Source organism: Phyllobates terribilis, unplaced genomic scaffold (genome assembly GCF_046119375.1).
Source record: "Phyllobates terribilis strain yellow unplaced genomic scaffold, ASM4611937v1 Scaffold_1__5_contigs__length_1240528914, whole genome shotgun sequence".
In the NCBI taxonomy this organism is placed as follows: domain Eukaryota; kingdom Metazoa; phylum Chordata; class Amphibia; order Anura; family Dendrobatidae; genus Phyllobates; species Phyllobates terribilis.
In genome coordinates, this window is record NW_027362761.1 from 598,045,754 (window position 1) to 598,064,474 (window position 18,721).

At 46.5% G+C, this 18,721-nt stretch overlaps 1 protein-coding gene across 1 annotated transcript in view; it reads left to right on the top strand.

Annotated features, from left to right (window-relative positions):
- LOC141274224 (uncharacterized) overlaps positions 1-18,721 on the top strand; it is a 154,612-nt gene that overhangs the window by 16,907 nt on the left and 118,984 nt on the right. Inside the window, exons 5-8 of the mRNA XM_073686288.1 lie at positions 15,299-15,399; positions 15,478-15,556; positions 17,103-17,200; positions 17,323-17,437. Of these exons, the coding sequence (XP_073542389.1) occupies positions 15,299-15,399; positions 15,478-15,556; positions 17,103-17,200; positions 17,323-17,437 (393 nt within the window). The remainder of the gene's footprint in view (positions 1-15,298; positions 15,400-15,477; positions 15,557-17,102; positions 17,201-17,322; positions 17,438-18,721) is intronic.

Consider the following 18,721-nt stretch of genomic DNA (forward strand, 5'->3'; position numbering starts at 1 on the left):
AAAAGTCGTTTATTTAACCTTACTATTCCTGAGAGGAAAGCTTTGGAGGAATACATACAGACAAGTTTGGCCGCCGGTCACATTAGGCCCTCTAAGTCTCCTGTGGCGGTTGGATTTTTTTTTGTAAAAAAAAAGGACGGCGGTTTACGTCCTTGTCTGGATTTTCGTGAGATTAACAAAATTACTGTACGCAATCCTTACCCACTGCCATTGATTCCTGATCTGTTTAACCAGTTAATGGGGGCCAAGTGGTTCTCTAAAATTGACCTTAAGGGGGCATACAATCTGTTGCGCATGAAGGAGGGTGACGAATGGAAGACTGCTTTTAACACTCCTGTGGGTCATTTTGAGAATCTGGTTATGCCTTTTGGTCTTACTAATGCTCCTGCATTTTTCCAGAATCTTATTAATGACATCCTTAGACCTTTGATCGGCAAAAATGTGGTTGTGTATTTGGATGACATTTTGATTTATTCGCCGGATCTGGAGTCTCATTGGCGGAGCGTACGTGAGGTATTACAGTTGTTAATGGACAATTCGCTTTTTGCTAAGCTGGAGAAATGTGAGTTCGCTGTACAGAGAATTAGTTTTTTGGGTTACATTATCTCCAGTGAAGGTTTTGAGATGGACCCGGTTAAAGTTCAAGCTGTACAGGAATGGCCTAGGCCTATTGGTTTGAAATCGATACAGCGGTTTTTAGGTTTCGCCAATTATTACAGAAAATTCATAAAAAATTTTTCTAGTATTGTCAAACCTCTGACCGATCTCACCAGGAAAGGTGCTGATGCGGTTCAGTGGTCTTCTGAGGCCATTGAAGCTTTTGTGTATCTCAAGGAGAGGTTCACCTCTGCTCCCATCCTTATGCAGCCTGATGTGACTAAGCCGTTTTTGGTTGAGGTTGATGCTTCCTCTGTGGGGGTTGGCGCAGTATTGTCTCAGGATAACGGGGATGGATTACATCCCTGTGCCTTTTTTTCAAAAAATTTTTCGGAGACTGAACTGAATTACGATATTGGTAATCGGGAATTATTGGCTATTAAACTCGCATTTGAACACTGGCGCCACTTCTTGGAAGGTGCGGAATTTCCCGTTCAGGTTCTTACGGATCATAAAAATCTGATTTATCTTGATGCTGCCAAGCGCCTGAATGCCCGTCAGGCTAGGTGGGCACTGTTTTTCTCGCGGTTTAATTTCTCCGTTACTTACATCCCTGGTACTAAGAATGTTAAGGCGGATGCCTTGTCTCGCAGTTTTTCTCCCATAGTCGGTGCTGAGAAAGAGGAGAACATTTTACAAGAAGGTGTTGTGATAGCTGCTTTGGACTCCGTTTTGGAAGATGAGATTCTTAAAGCACAGGAGAATGCCCCATCTAACACTCCTCATGGGAGGTTGTTTGTGCCTGGGACCTTTAGGAGAGATTTGTTTGTTGAGTGTCACGAATCTCGGTTGGCAGGTCATCCCGGAATCTCTGAGACCAAGAGACTGGTGGGTCGCAGTTTTTGGTGGCCTGGATGGCAGAAGGAAGTCACTAAGTGGGTGCGTCAATGTACTATATGTGCTAGATCTAAGTCCTCACATACTCCTGCTGCGGGGTTGCTTTGTCCTTTGGAGGTTCCCAGTGCTCCTTGGACACATTTGGCTATGGACTTTATAACTGACCTTCCCCCCTCTGAGGGTTTTACTGTCATCTGGGTGGTCGTGGACCGTTTTAGCAAGATGTGTCACTTGGTTCCCTTCGTCAAACTGCCCTGCGCTAAAACTCTCGCTAAGGCCTTTGTCAAGGAATTTGTCAGACTTCATGGCGTTCCTACTGACATTGTTTCTGATAGGGGTCCTCAGTTCGTGGCTCGTTTTTGGCGTGCCTTTTGTGACAGGTTGGGAGTTCATTTGTCGTTCTCGTCCGGATATCATTCTGAATCTAATGGCCAGACAGAAAGGAAAAACCAGGATGTTGAGCAGTTCTTGCGTTGTTTTGTGGCAGACAATCAAGAGGGGTGGTCTGAGTTTCTGCCACTTGCTGAATTTGCTCTGAACAATCATACATCTTCTTCTGCTGGTTGTTCGCCTTTTTTTTGTTGTTCTGGGAGACATCCGTCGTTTGGGTCGTTCTCCAAGTTGGGATCTGCCGTGCCTGAGGAGGAGAATTTTTCCGGTGATTTTGAGAGAGTTTGGACGGATGTGCGTGGTAATCTTCAGGAGGCCAACAGAAAATCTAAAGACTACTTTGATAGGAAACGACAGGAGGTTTTGTTCGCTGTTGATGACATGGTTTGGTTGTCCTCTAGGAATCTGCGGTTGAGGATTCCTTCTAAGAAATTGGGTCCCAAGTTTGTAGGGCCCTTTAAGGTGCTTCAGGTTGTCAACCAATCTGCTGTTAGGTTGGAGGTTCCTACCTCCTGGAGAATTAATCCGGTATTTCATGTCTCTCTGTTAAAAAAAGCTGTTGTGTCGGATGGTGACGCCTCTGCCTCTGTTCCTCCGGTGGTGGAGGACGGGGAATATGAAATTTCTCGCATCCTTAACTCTAGACGGTATAGAGGTAGTTTGCAGTATCTTGTGGCCTGGAAAGGTTTCGGACCCGAGGATAACTCTTGGGTGAGGTCAGATGATGTTTCCGCGTCCAGACTTATCAGAGCGTTTCACAGGAGATTTCCTGATAAGCCTGGTCCTAGGGGATCCGGAGGATCCTCTTAGAAGGGGGGGTACTGTTAGAACCTTGCTCTTAGGTTTTTTCCTTTGCTGGTCACATGACCTTGTTGGCCTATTTAATCCTGCTCCGCCCTTCTGGCTTTGCTGGACTTCATTGTATAACTACTTTCTAGCTAGCCTGTGCTCTGTATCTAACTCTGTTAGTTTGCTTGGTCTACGGACCTCAGTGTTCTATATATTTTGTTTGTTTGTCTGTCTGCTACTATTTCTGTTAGGAGGTGTCCCATTTTCCTCCCAGTCCTTAGTACTTGTAGGGATTCCTTCCCCACATCTATAGGTCTCCGTACAGACTAGCTTAGGACTTTAGCAGGTCTGATCGCAGGATCAGGTCCCCTGTTCTATCGTAGGGACAGATCTCCTCTCTTTCCTTAGCTCTGGTAGCAGAACATAACAGTTGGCACCCTAAAACCTGTGCCAGTGGCGCCCCCACTCCGCGGCGGCTGTCCCTACTCTCCTTGCCCTAGTTCGCCCTGCACTCATAAGAAAGACCGATAGGACAACTGTTCATTTAGGCCCTGAGGGGCCATTGTCTGCAATCTAAAGATCCACTTGGTCTCCCTTTGGAGAATCAATTTGTCCCAGTCACCCCCTCTTGGCGGGGCAATCACTTTATCGATTCCCATGAAACGTATCACGTTCGTGTCGTTAGGATGCACATTGTTCACATGTCTCGCCAGGGGGGTGTCTCTTTTCAAGGCTATATCCCGTAGGTGTTCCCCCACTCTTCTTCTTAGTTCTCTTTTAGTTTTCCCCACATATTCCACCCCGCACACACAGATGGCCATATAGATTATCCCCTTGGATCTGCAATTGATAAAATGTTTGACGACAAAGGTTTCTCCGGTGACATTGCTTCTAAAGTCCTTTCCTTGTATCATAACCTTGCATGATACACATCCACTGCATCTGAAACTACCGTTGATAGAACTTCTTAACCAATTGTTTCCCAGGTGACCCTTGTAGTGGCTGTGGACCAGTCTGTCCCTAAGGGATCTGCCCCTTTTATAGGTAATCATGGGTCTTGAATCGACCACATCACCAATGTCTTCATCCATTTGGAGGATCGGCCAATGTTTGTGTAGTATCTCACGAACTGTATGTGCCTGATTAGAAAAGGTAGTAATAAGTCTACATGGAGCACTATCTTTGCTCGGTTTGGGGGGTGGGTGTAGTAGGGAGGTGCGGTCACTAGCCAGAATCTCACCATAAGCCTCGGCCACCACCCTCCTAGGGTAACCCCTCTCGTAAAAACGCCGACAGAGGTCACTGGCCTGATTTCTAAAAGTGACCTCATCCGAGCAGTTTCTTCGGATCCTCATGAACTGCCCCTTTGGTATACCCTTCTTAAGGGGGACAGGGTGGTTGCTTTCCCACCTAAGAAGGGAATTCGAAGCAGTTGTCTTCCTATAGGTACTGACATAATGGACCCCCAGATTATTAACTTATCCACTAGAAGCCTCAGCTCTCCAGAATTGGAGATCTTGAGTAAGGGCCTGACCTTTGTACCGACAACAGACTTCAACTCTTTTGATGCCATCAAGGATGTAAACCTTTTTGTGCGCAAGCTGAAGTGGCGAAAGCACTTCATTAAGAACGATAGACATGCCTGTGCTGAACTGGGGGTACGTGATGAACTCTTGCCCGACATTAGGACCCTCTTCCACCTTAGCGATCCCGATCCCAATTTGGAAGGCAAGGGCCCGTTTACCGAGCTCAAATTGAAGAGCACAAAAATGCCACCCCCACAGACTGATCTGGGACCAATTGATGTGTTTCTGAGTATGGTAACCAAGGATTTGAGAGACCTTGAGAACCATCCAGGATGGACCAGGCATAACCTTACGCGTCGCGAGATACAGGCACTGGTGTCTTTGGAAAATGATCATTCTATCACCATTAAACCGTCAGACAAAGGCGGTAATGTGGTGATCATGGACACCAGTGACTATCACTCGATGTGCAGTGCAATATTGAACGCCACTGAATGCTACCACATGTTAAACAGGGATCCCACTAAGGGATTTTCCCAACAGCTGGAGGAACTGGCTAACGGGGCTCTAAATGACGGTGTCCTGAATAAACAAGAGAGGGACTTCATTTGCCCGACCCATCCAGTAATGGCTACTTTTTATAGCTTGCCAAAGGTGCATAAGGGCTTGAATCCACTCAAAGGACGCCCAATCGTATCTGGGGTCAATAATCTAACCCAAAATCTGGGAATATACCTTGAGAAGGTACTCAAACCTTTTGTCCTAAGCCTTAATTCATTCATTGGCGACACCAATGACTTGCTCCGTAAATTGGAAAGTATAACTGTGGACAAGGACGTGACCTTAGCTAGTATTGATGTTGAGTCATTGTACTCCTCAATACCTCACGACAGGGGTTTGGAAGCGATACGGTTCTTCCTCAGTGGGAGGGGCAAGCAATTTGAGAGACATAACCACTTTATGATGGAGGCCCTACAGTTTTGCCTGACAAAAAATGTGTTCCTCTTCGGCGGGAAGTATTTCCACCAGCTCAGGGGCACTGCGATGGGGAGCCCCTGTGCCCCATCGTACGCTAATCTATACCTGGGCTGGTGGGAAGAAACTGTCGTGTTTGGTGATATTCCTATGATGGGTGGTGAAAACATCCTGTTGTGGGTTCGATACATTGACGACGTCCTAGTATTGTGGAAAGGGGACAAAAAATCCTTCGGGGATCTCGTCGATAGACTAAACCACAACGATCTCAATCTACATTTTACTTTTGAGTTTGGTCCTCATGAGCTGCCCTTCCTCGATATCCTCATCCGGATAGGTATGGATGGTGAGATAGCAACAAGTACCTATAGGAAGACAACTGCTTCGAATTCCCTTCTTAGGTGGGAAAGCAACCACCCTGTCCCCCTTAAGAAGGGTATACCAAAGGGGCAGTTCATGAGGATCCGAAGAAACTGCTCGGATGAGGTCACTTTTAGAAATCAGGCCAGTGACCTCTGTCGGCGTTTTTACGAGAGGGGTTACCCTAGGAGGGTGGTGGCCGAGGCTTATGGTGAGATTCTGGCTAGTGACCGCACCTCCCTACTACACCCACCCCCCAAACCGAGCAAAGATAGTGCTCCATGTAGACTTATTACTACCTTTTCTAATCAGGCACATACAGTTCGTGAGATACTACACAAACATTGGCCGATCCTCCAAATGGATGAAGACATTGGTGATGTGGTCGATTCAAGACCCATGATTACCTATAAAAGGGGCAGATCCCTTAGGGACAGACTGGTCCACAGCCACTACACGGGTCACCTGGGAAACAATTGGTTAAGAAGTTCTATCAACGGTAGTTTCAGATGCAGTGGATGTGTATCATGCAAGGTTATGATACAAGGAAAGGACTTTAGAAGCAATGTCACCGGAGAAACCTTTGTCGTCAAACATTTTATCAATTGCAGATCCAAGGGGATAATCTATATGGCCATCTGTGTGTGCGGGGTGGAATATGTGGGGAAAACTAAAAGAGAACTAAGAAGAAGAGTGGGGGAACACCTACGGGATATAGCCTTGAAAAGAGTCACCCCCCTGGCGAGACATGTGAACAATGTGCATCCTAACGACACGAACGTGATACGTTTCATGGGAATCGATAAAGTGATTGCCCCGCCAAGAGGGGGTGACTGGGACAAATTGATTCTCCAAAGGGAGACCAAGTGGATCTTTAGATTGCAGACAATGGCCCCTCAGGGCCTAAATGAACAGTTGTCCTATCGGTCTTTCTTATGAGTGCAGGGCGAACTAGGGCAAGGAGAGTAGGGACAGTCGCCGCGGAGTGGGGGCGCCACTGGCGCAGGTTTTAGGGTGCCAACCTCCACTGACAGGTAGGGACAGTCCTTATTAGTTCATCAATAGGGCTATGTAGTCCCCTTTGCTGTCTCTACTCCCCTTGGTGTATTCACTGGGTCGATGTTGTGTTTTTTTGCTCAATATCTATCCCGGTATTATGCCCCATTATCCACTCTCCTTCTTCTTGTCTCTCATCTCCCCTTCCCCTCTCCCTTGTTCTGGAGGTGCGGTCCTCCCCAGTTTTCTCCCTATTTGTACAAATTACCTCTCCCTCCTTTTTGGGCTTTATGTGCGCGAGTTTGTCCTCTGTCTCATTACCACTGATCTGACTTGACCCGTGAAGTATCTCCAGTCTTTTTACCATTGGGGTATGTCTAGCGTGGTAATTATAGACTGCGAGGCATATGGTATGTGACCGGAGGAGTGTCATATATTATATTGTTGTCACCTTTTTATCTGACACTCCTCCTGGTGTGTGGGGGGATCCTGGGTGGGTGGGAGTTCGTTTTACCACCCACCGCGGTGTGCTATGTGTGGGCACACTGTGTTCATTCCCCCTATTCGTCTTCTCCTGGTCTGCGCACTGGCTTCCTGTGGGACGCGCGGGCCGGAAGTGACGTTTGCGTGTCACGGCCGGCTCCTGCGTTCCACATACCGGATGCCGTCTGGCCGGAACCGGAAGTGACGCGCCCGCTTGTCAGCGCGGGCATATTTAAAAGGAGGACCTATCTGCCTGTTATCGGCACCGTCTAATGGATAAGCTGAGCGTTTGATGCCAGCTTCTATACCGCATGACACCCTCTTCTCCCCTGATGATTAGCTGAGGCAATGAAACGCGTTGGGAGCGGTGTGCTGTGAGTTGCTGGAGGCTGAATAAGGTTTTGGATGCCCCATCACATGGAGCTGTTCTAAGGCCAGAGAGCAAGAACCAATATTCTATCCGGTGAGGTCGTTCCATTAACATATTTATAAGTGTTTAAAGGCTCACCATTGAGTGTGTAAATGTATTAAGGTTCTTGTGGCCTGAGACATGATACGTTTGAGACACTGTCTTGAGAGCTCCGCTACTATTTTCCCGCCATTCTCTGTGTGATGTTACAGGTAGACCACATACGGTTTTATTCCTGGACATAATGAGTTATTGATTGTTAGGGTCACTCACTATCACAGACAGGCTTATACTTGTTTTTAGGTCCTTTGGACTTGTGTATTACCTTTTTATTCAGTTGTAATAAATGCTAAGTTTTAATCCTTTGTAGCACTACACTCGCTTTAAATACACCTGGTCTTCTCCCTCCACCTTCTATAGGCATTATAGATTGGATTTAGGTGACTCTTCTGATCTCACCTTCGGGAGAAGAGTGCTTTAAGCTGTGGTCCCTCCCTAATCTCCTTTCATCTCTGTAATTTTCTCGTGGTGCTGTCATGGAAGTACGAATAAAGCCTTAGTTACTTACCGGTAACGGGATTTTTCGGAGCCCATAACAGCACCCTTATATTCCCTCCCTACACTGGTGTTTTCTTTGCACTCCCATAGAGTTATTTTCCTTTTTTGCACCTTCAGGGGAAGTTAGTTAAAGTAATTGGCTTAAAATGAATTTGTTTTGTTGTAATTAACCTTGGCGGTCCTCTCATGCTCTGTTAACTAAACTGAAACGGGAGAGAGGTGCCGCCCTTTTTAACCTGTATGTTTCCTGTCCTTAATGGGCGGATCCTCTCTCTCGTGGTGCTGTCATGGGCTCCGAAAAATCCCGTTACCGGTAAGTAACTAAGGCTTTCCTCTGTACTATTCCCCGTCCTACTTCCCCTTCTGGGAAGATTTTGAGACAAGCTACTCTGCTGACTCCTGTGGACCGTAGGCCCCGAACATTAAGGGAAAGTCGTTTTAGAGTTCCTGACTAACATTCCTCTGCTGCTGGTCGGACCGGGTTTCTGTGCTGCCTGGACCTCCAACTACTGCTCTGTCACATCTCTCTCTCAGAACTGACAGGAAAAAACGTTGCTTTGCCCTGGCCTAATCTCCTCCCCTTTTGACTGGGCCAATCACCAATCCTCCTTCGGTTGCTGGGCAGACTTCCCCGTTACTCCCCTGCTGCAGTCAATAAACCTCCTGTTAACTACCCCGGCTCCTCCTGCACTGGAGCTATTGTGGGTGAGAGCGATGAGTTTATATTGGACCCTGTAGCGAATGGGCAATCAGTGTAATGAATGGCACAAGATGGAGGCATCGGTGAAGCAGCTGGACAGAAATACGACCCTGGCTTGCGCATTCAGGACGGATTGGAGAGGAGAAAGTTTGGTAAGAGGGAGACCGATCAGAAGAGTTGCAGTAGTCCAGACGAGAGTGAATAAGAGCGACAGTAAGAGTTTTAGCAGTTTAAAAGGTGAGAAAATGTCGGATTCTGGAGATGTTTTTAAGATGCAGGTGACAAGAGCGAGTGAGTGATCGGATATAGGCAGTAAAGGAAAGGTTAGTGTCGAATATGACCCCAAGTCAGCGGCCGTGCTACTTGGGAGTTATGGTTGAACCATCCAAGGTAATTTCAATGTTAGGTAGAGTTGGGTTAGTAGAGGGGAGAAACACAAGAAGTTCAGTTTTAGAGAGATTCAGTTTAAGATAGAGGGAGGACATGATGTGAGAGACAGCAGACAGACAATCCTTGGTATTTTGTATTAGGGTAGGGGTGATGTCAGGTGAAAAGGTGTATAGTTGGGTGTTGTCAGCATAGAGATGATACTGGAACCCAAATCTGCTGATTGTTTGTCCAATAGGGGCAGTGTATAGAGAGAAGAGGAGGGGGCCTAGGACTGAGCCCTGCGGGACCCCGATAGTAAGGGGACGAGGAGAGGAAGAGGAGCCGGCAAAAGATACAGTGAAAGAGCGGTCAGAGAGGTAGGAGGAGAACCAGGAGAGAACGGTTTCCTTGAGGCCTATAGAGCGGAGCATAGTAAGGATTTGCTGGTGATCTACAGTGTCAAATGCAGCAGAGAGATCCAGGAGAATCAGCAGGGAGCAGTGACCTTTGGATTTGGCTGTTCGTAGATCATTAGAGACTTTAGTGAGGACAGTTTCAGTGGAGTGTAAGGAGCGGAAACCAGATTGTAGAGGGTTGAGGAGTTATCTGAGAGATAGCGGATTAGACGGGAGTGCACCAAGCGTTCCAGGAGTTTAGAGATGTAAGGAAGGTTAGAGACAGCTCTGTAGTTAGCAGTGCAGTTCTGGACCAGGGATGGCTTTTTAAGTAAAGGGGTTATGATGCCATGTTTAAATGAGGGAACGATACCTGAAGAAAGAGAGGTTAAATATTTTAGTCAGGTGAGTGGTGACCACCGGTGAGAGAGATTGCAGGAGATGTGAAGGAATGGGGTCACTGTTGCAGGTTGTAGGTCGAGAAGAAATGAGAAGCTGGGTAACTTCTTCTGTAACAGGCTCAAAGATGGCTAGTGAGCTTGAAGTGCGGCAGGAAAGGGGATCCAGGCACTGAGGAGATTGGGCTGAGATGTCCTGATGGATGTGGTTGATTTTTTTCTAGGAAATAAGTGGCCAGATCCTCACCGCTGAGGTTGGTGGTGGGGGCCTGTGCATTAGGTTTCAGGAGGGAGTTTAAGGTTTCAAAAAGTCATTTTGGATTGTTGGACAGTGAAGTGTTGAGGGGGGTGAAGTAGGATTGTTTGGCCAGATGAAGGGAAGAGTTATAGGTTTTGAGAATGAATTTATAGTGGATGAAGTCCTCTGCTAAAAGAGATTTTCTCCACTGACGCTCAGCGCACCTTGAGCAACGCTGAAAAAAACGTATTTGCATTGTGTGCCAGGGCTGCCGTTGTCTGTGTCGGGTCTTTCTGCGAGTAGAAGGTGCGGCTTCATCTAGGGCGCTGTTCAGTGTATTATTGTAGTGTGACAATGCTAAGTCTGGACAGGAGAGGGAGGAGATGAGGGCTAAAGATGTGTGGAGATTGTCCATAAGCTGCTGGGTATTAATGGTACGTGTATTCCTATAAGTGAGGTAAGTGGGGTGTCCCGGGTGAGGAGACATTTCTTAACAGAGAAGAAAACAAGGTTGTGGTCCGAGAGCGGGAGAGGGGAGTTAGTAAAGTCATGCAGCTAGCGTAGACGGGAGAAAACCAGGTACAGAGTATTCCCGTCTTCATGTGTAGGAGAGTTAGTAACCTGTGAGAGGCCGAATGAGGGGGTTAGAGAAAGTAGATGAGAGGCAGATTGGGAGAGGGGATCATTGATGGGGATATTAAAGTCTCCCATGATGAGGGTGGGGATGTCACAGGATAGAAAGTGAGGAAGCCAGGTGGCAAAGTGATCCAGGAACTGGAGGGGAAGAGCCTGGAGAGCGATACACAACCGCCACTCACAGGGAGAAGGGTTTGAAGAGTCTGGCGGTGTGGACTTCAAAGGAAGGAAACCTAAGTGAGGGAACCAGGGTGGGGGGTGAGCTGGAAAGCACATTGTGGTGAAAGGAGCAAACCAACACCTCCACCCTGTCTATTCTCAGGTCTGGCCGTATGTGAAAATTTCAGCCCACCAAATGAGAGAGCAGCAGTGGCGGTGGTGTCTGAATGCTGGATCCAGGTTTCTGTAGTAGCCAGACGGTGAAGGGAATTAGAGAGGAAAAAATTGTGAATGTAAGTTAGTTTGTTACCCACAGACCGTGTGTTCCAGAGAGCACAATGAAAGCCATAGGAGAGGGCATGCACTGAATGTTAATAAGATTAGCAGGGTTTCTATATGCAGCTGGAGGAGAGTGGTGTATGCTAGTGCAGGGAGGCCCAGGGTTGGGGGAGATGTCGCCAGCGACTAGGATGAGAAAAAAGAGAAAGAGCAGGTGGTGCAATGATTTGTATGAACGTTTTGAGTGCTGTATGGAGGTAGTGGATGGTTTGGAGTGGGTGAGAAATGTCAGTAGAGCCTCAGAGTTATACATGAGAGAGGGGAGAAGGGAGGGGTGGATATGGAGAGAGTGCAAAGAATGTGTTAAAGGGCGGCCGAGATGTGAGAAAGCAGAAGTTAAAACAAGTAAGAGGCAGATTGTCATGACCAATGTATAATGTAATACAACTGACCAAGAAGCTGCATGTTTGTATGAATATCTTATGCACCTTACCTGTCTCCTGCCCTGTCCAACTGCCATTGTATAACTGCTTATTAAAAGCACTTTAAGCTATTGCACTTAAAGTTTGTTGCACGCGTGCTATCCTGAGCCAGAGCTGAATATATATTAATTGAAATGTCTGCTAACATGCAGCACCTAATCTAATACTCTATATATACTCACCCTATAACTAACACATCAGACATTAGGTCACATACATACTCATATAAAAACACAGGGTACAGCAATATGTGCAGAAAGAGGGAAGAGGCACATGACCGTCCTGATCACCCTCTTACACATTTCCTCCCCCCGTCATGTTAATATGTCACTCCTCTGCTATGTATTATTTCTTCTGAAATCTGCATTGTATCTCCATGTTACTGCAATGCTCTGCAGCTAATCACTGGTATATACATTGCTCAAAAAAATAAAGGGAACACTTAAACAACAGAATATAACTCCAAGTGAATCAAACTTCTTTGAAATCAAACTGTCCACTTAGGAAGCCACACTGATTGACAATCAATTTCACAAGCTGTTCTGCAAATGGAATAGAAAATAGATGGAAATTATTGCCAATTATCAAGACACCCTCAATAAAGGAGTGGTTCTGCAGGTGGGGACCACTTACCACATCTCAGTACTAATGCTTTTTGGCTGATGTTTTGGTCACTTTTGAATGTTGGTTGTGCTTTCACACTCGTGGTAGCATGAGACGGACTCTACAACCCACAGAACTTGCTCAGGTAGTGCAGCTCATCCAGGATGACACATCAGTGCGAGCTATGGCAAGAAGGGTTGCTCTGTCTGTCAGCGTAGTGTCCAGAGGCTGGAAGCGCTACCAGGAGACAGGCCAGTACACCAGGAGACATGGAGGGGGCCGTAGGAGGGCAACAACCCAGCAGCAGGACCGCTACATCCGCCTTTGTGCAAGGAGGAGCACTGCCAGAGCCCTGCAAAATGACCTCCAGCATGCCACAAATGTGCATGTTTCTGCACAAACGGTTAGAAACCGACTCCATGAGGGTGATATGAGAGCCAGACGTCCACAGATGCGGTGTTGGGCTGTGAGCACAACCCCCTGCAGGATGCTTGGCATTTGCCACAGAACACCAGGATTGGCAAAGTCGCCACTGGCGCCTTGTACTCTTCACAGATGAAAGCAGGTTCACACTGAGCACATGTGACAGAGTCTGCTGCCTGCAACATCCTTCAGCATGACTGGTTTGGCAGTGGGTCAGTAATGGTGTGGGGTGCATTTCTTTGGAGGGCCGCACAGCCCTCCATGTGCTCGCCAGAGGTAGCCTGACTGCCATTAGGTACCGAGAGGAGATCCTCAGACCCCTTGTGAGACCATATGCTGGTGCGGTTGGCCCTGGGTTCCTCCTAATGCAGGACAATGCCAGACCTCATGTGGCTGGAGTGTGTCATGGACTGGCCCGCCCGTTCCCCAGACCTGAATCCGATTGAGCACATCTGGGACATCATGTCTTGCTCCATCCACCAACGTCACGTTGCACCACAGACTGTCCATGAGTTGGCGGATGCTTTATTCCAGGTCTGGGAGGAGATCCCACTGGAGACAATCCGCAACCTCATCAGGAGCATGCCCAAGCGTTGTAGGGAGGTCATACAGGCACGTGGAGGCCACACACAATACTGAGCCTCATTTTGACTTGTTTTAAGGACATTACATCAAAGTTGGATCAGCCTGTAGCGTGTTTTTCCACTTTAATTTTGGGGGTGACTCCAAATCCAGGCCTCCATTGGTTAATAAATTTGATTTCCATTGATAATTTTTGTGTGATTTTGTTGTCAGCACATTCAACTTTGTACAGAACAAAGTATTCAATGAGAATATTTTATTCATTCAGATCTAGGACACACTCCAGCCACATTGGGTCTGGCATTGTCCTGCATTAGGAGGAACCCAGGGCCAACCGCACCAGCATATGGTCTCACAAGGGGTCTGAGGACATCATCTCAGTACCTAATGGCAGTCAGGCTACCTCTGGCGAGCACATGGAGGGCTGAGCTGCCCTCCAAAGAAATGCCACCCACACCATTACTGACCCACTGCCAAACCGGTCCTGATAAAGGATGTTGCAGCCAGCAGATCGCTCTCCACATCTGTCACATGTGCTCAGTGTGAACCTGCTTTCACCTGTGAAGAGCACAGGCCGCCAGTGGCGACTTTGCCAATCCTGGTGTTCTGTGGCAAATGCCAAGCGTCCTGCACGGTGTTGGGCTGTGAGCACAACCCCCATCTGTGGACGTCGGGCCCTCATACCACCCTCATGGAGTCGGCTTCTAACCGTTTGTGCAGACACATGCACATTTGTGGCCTGCTGGAGGTCATTTTGCAGGGCTCTAGCAGTGGTCCTCCTGTTCCTCCTTGTACAAAGGCGGAGGTAGCGGTCCTGCTGCAGGGTTGTTGCCCTCCTACGGCCCCCTTCACATCTCCTGGTGTACTGGCCTGTCTCCAGGTAGCGCCTCCAGCCTCTGGACGCTACGCTGACAGACACAGCAAACCTTCTTGCCACAGCTCGCATTGATGTGCCATCCTGGATGAGCTGCACTACCTGAGCAACTTCTGTGGGTTGTAGAGTCCGTCTCATGCTACCACGAGTGTGAAAGCACAACCAACATTCAAACATTCAATATCTATATATTATATAATTTTTTATTTATTTTTTTATACAAAAACATTTGTTCTAATTTTGAGAGACAAAGCAAAAATAATGGGGACTTCAATCTGAGAAACTGGTCTTGTGGTAATAATTGTAAGTCTCCCTTAAAGGGATGTTTGTTCAGAAGAATATGTATTATGGAGCTTTTCTGTGGAGTCTGACCGGACAATCTCTCCTTGGCTCCCCGTGTGCATCAGTAAGCGCCCATGACCCCGGTGCCGGCTCTCTAGTTGTCCTTTCTACACATTGATAGGCACTAACCGCTGTGTACCAGGGGCTCCCCACAACACCGTCCTTCCGGGTTCTGTGACTTCTTACGTTCGTCGTACATGTGCCCTTTTTTCCTCCTTTAGAGACAAACGCAGAACTTGCTGCTTATTTAAGTGTTTATACCGAGGCGGATGTTGAGATTTATCTCTATTTAAAGAAGAAGAAAAACATGGTATCCCGTCTTTTAATAGATCAGGTTCTCTCCTCTTAGTGATCCCAGAGGATCCTGTCCAGGAGGGAGGCCGTGTCCTCATGGTGACATCATGAGCTCTCAAAAAACAATCACTGGTAAATGGTCACCGTCCTTCCCCCAATCTCCATACAGTGAATTAGGAGAGAAGAAACCAATGCATAGAAATGTGAAGCTTTCTCCAGCTCCTCTGTGGTTCCATCCCTGGAGACGAAACTTGGAGAAGTTCTGTTTCTTAGTACGGCTCCTTCATCTGACTGACGAGGGTCTTGTCTGTCCCTCTCCTCAGGGTCCTAATCCTCCAAGTGCAGAGCATTAGGTTTTGGCCTTGCTGATTATCGCTTCATACTTGAGGCCCACAATGTGCTGGGACCTCGGTACCGGGGGTGAGGACCACAACAATGTAATTTAGTCCCTGATACATAAACATAGAATTACTAGTTCTGAGAGACGTGTCTCATATGGAGACAGATACATGGCAGGTCATGTATTCAGTCTGTGTCTCCCCAGATGGATCCAGGAGGAGAAATCCACCAGAGAGATGTCCCAGTCCTCTGTATTCCCAGGACTGTCCACCAGAGGAGAATCACAACATCCTGGAGGATCATCAGGTAGATGACACTGAAGTCCCCACAACATCTGACCATGAAGTGATGGGACCTGAGCGCATCTTACATTGTTCTTTTTAGGGTGAAGATCTGATTGATATTAAGGTTGAAGTTATACATGGAGCACAAGAGGCGACCCCAATATGGGCCGATCAGCAGGGTGAGGAGGGGAGACTGTCATGTCGGTTCTGTGGTCATCTACTACTACTTCCATCATTGCATAACACAATCTACAGTGGCATGTAAAAGTTTGGACACCCCTGGTCAAAATTACTGTTATTGTGACCAGTTGAAGATGAAAAGATCTCTAAAAGACCTAAAGTTAAAGATGACACATTTCCTTTGTATTACCCTTGGACATTTGTGTGCTCAGATAACTTTGACCAATGATTCAGACCTTACTTAGCCTGTTAGGGTTAGGGCTCGTTCTCTATCATCATTAGGAAAGGCCAGCTTTATAAAAACCCAGCCTACTCTAACAATGTGCCAAAAAAACAGCAGCCATGGCTTCTTCTAATCCGCTGTCTAGCACTCTGAAAATGGTGGAGGCCCACAAAGCAGGAGAAGGCTATGAGCAAAGCGTTTTCAAGTTGCCCTTTCCTCGGTTCAAAATGTAATAAAGAAATGGCAGTTAACAGAAACAGTGGAGGTCAAGATAAGGTGTGGAAGACCAAGCAAATTTTCAGTAGGATTGCCAGAGAGGCAAATCAGGACCCCCGCCTGACTGCAAAAGACCTTCAGAAAGATTTAGCAGACTCTGGAGTTGTGGTACATTGTTATGCTCTTCAGAGACACCTGCACAAATATGGCCTTCATGGAAGAGTCATCAGAATAAAACCTCTCCTGCGACCTCACCATGAAATTCAGCGTCAGAAGTATGCAAAAGTACATCTAAGAAAGTCTGATGCATTTTGGAAACAAGTCTTGTGGACCGATGAGGTTAACATAGAGCAATGATCAAAGTTGTGTGGAGAAAAAAGGGCACAGAATTTTAGGAAAAGAACATATCGCCAACCATTAAGCATGGTGGTGGATCAATCATGCTTTGGGGTTGTGTTGCAGCCAATGGCACAGGGAACGGGTAGAGGGAAGAATGGATTCCATGAAATTTCAGCAAATTCTTTATGCAAACATAACACCATCTGCAAAAAAGCTGGAGGTGAAAAGAGGATGGCAAATAATAATTATATTAAACACACGTCAAAAGGCGCAAGCTGAAGGTTTTACAATGGCCCTCATAGTCCCCTGATTTGAACATCATTGAAAATCTGTGGCTAGACCTCAAAATAGCAGACGATGCAAGACGACCCAAGAATCTCACAGAACTGGAAGAATTCTCCAAAGAAGAATGAATGAATGAATGAAAATCCCTCACATGAGAATTGAAAGACTATTGTCTGGCTACAAAAAGCATTTACACGCTGTGATACTTTCAAAAGGGGGTGCTACTAGGTACTAACCTTGCCGGGTGCCAAAACTTTTGCATTTTCCCTTATTGAATTTTTTTTTAAATGTAAAAGATGAAAATATATATAATTTATTATTTATTGTTTTGCCTAAAATACAAAGGAAATGTCATCTTTAACTTTAGGCCGTTTAGAGATTATTTCATCTTTAACTTAACTGTTCACAATAACAGTAATTTTGACCATTGGTGCCCAAACTTTTACATGTCACTGTATTCTGTCACTATGTGTTTCCTACAGATGGACTCATGGAAAGAAATCCACCAGAGAGATGTCCCCGTCCTCTGTATTCCCAGGACTGTCCAGAGGAGAATCACAACATCCCGGAGAGTCATCAGGTAGACGGTGCTGAGCCCTGTACCGGATCTGTATATGGGGGGACATTTCTGATCGAGGTCATGGATGTCATAGATTTTGGTGGTTTCTTGTATTGCGCTGATTGTTACATCTGATATATCAGGAGGAAGATCCAACTAAGAAAGTGAAGGACGAGACAGAAGAAGAAGTTATGACGAACGTGGATCAGCCGTGTGTGAGTGACGTGAAGGAGGAGATTCCTGTAGATGTTTCCACAGGTGTGTAATAATGACCGGCGTGTGATGATGATGACTGGCGTATGACGATGATGATTGGCATGTGACTATGATTAGCGGCGTGTGATGATGATGACTGGTGTATGACGATGATGATTGGCATGTGACTATGATTAGCGGCGCCTGACGATGACCGGTGTGTGATATTGTATGAAGTCTCCGGTGCAGTGAAGCTTTATCCGCTGTCCACATCACAGCAGAAGCGTCCGGTGATGGCGCGGCTGCTCTTGTACAGAGTCCGGTTGCGCACCGATGAATAACTGGGCCGCCTTCACACCTCTTCTTAATGATTTAATAATCACATTTTTAATTTTACTAATTGTGTTTTTTAATATTACTTCCATCTTTTATTTTCATATTATTCTTACACAAGTCTCATGTTGCCATATAAATGACTGAGCTTGTGATTCGTACAGAACCCCGGGGGAAGATTCCGTATAATGAGGCCCTGTGGACGCCGTCTGGCCTATGATCCAGTGATGTCCATCTTTTTAAGCGTGCATAAAAGCGCAGTCGACCAGAGGCTAGACGGAGTCCAGTGTAACTCTGCTGCCTCATTATTCTGAATGGATCCCTCAGGGGTGTCATCTGAATCATGTATTTTGTAGATTTAGATGGAAACCCCGATGTACAGTGGGTACGGAAAGTATTCTTACCCCTTTAAATTTTTCACTCTTTGTTTCATTGCTGCTATTCGGTAAGTTCTAAAAAGTTCATTTTTTTTTCTCATTAAAGTACACTCTGCACACCATCTTGACTGAAAAAAAAGTTGAAATGCAGAGAATTTTGCAAATTTATTAAAAAATAAAAACTGAAATATCTCATGGTCATAAGTATTCAGACCCTTTCCTCAGTATTGAGTAGAAGCACCCTTTTGAGCTAGTACAGCCATGAGTCTTCTTGGGAAGGATGCAACAAGTTTTTCACAACTGGATTTGGGAATCCTCTTCCATTCTTCCTTGCAGATCCTCTCCAGTTCCATCAGGTTGGATGGTGAACATTGGTGGACAGCCATTTTCAGGTCTCTCCAGAGATGCTCAATTGGGTTTAGGTCAGGGCTCTGGCTGGGCCAGTCAAGAATGGCCACAGAGTTGTTCTGAAGCCACTCCTTTGTCATTTTAGCTGTGTGCTTAGGATCACTGTCTTGTTGGAAGGTGAACCTTCGGCCAAGTCTGAGGTCCAGAGCACTCTAGAAGAGGTTTTCATCCAGGATATCTCTGTACTGGGCTGCATTCATGTGTCCTTCAATTGCAACCAGTCATCCTG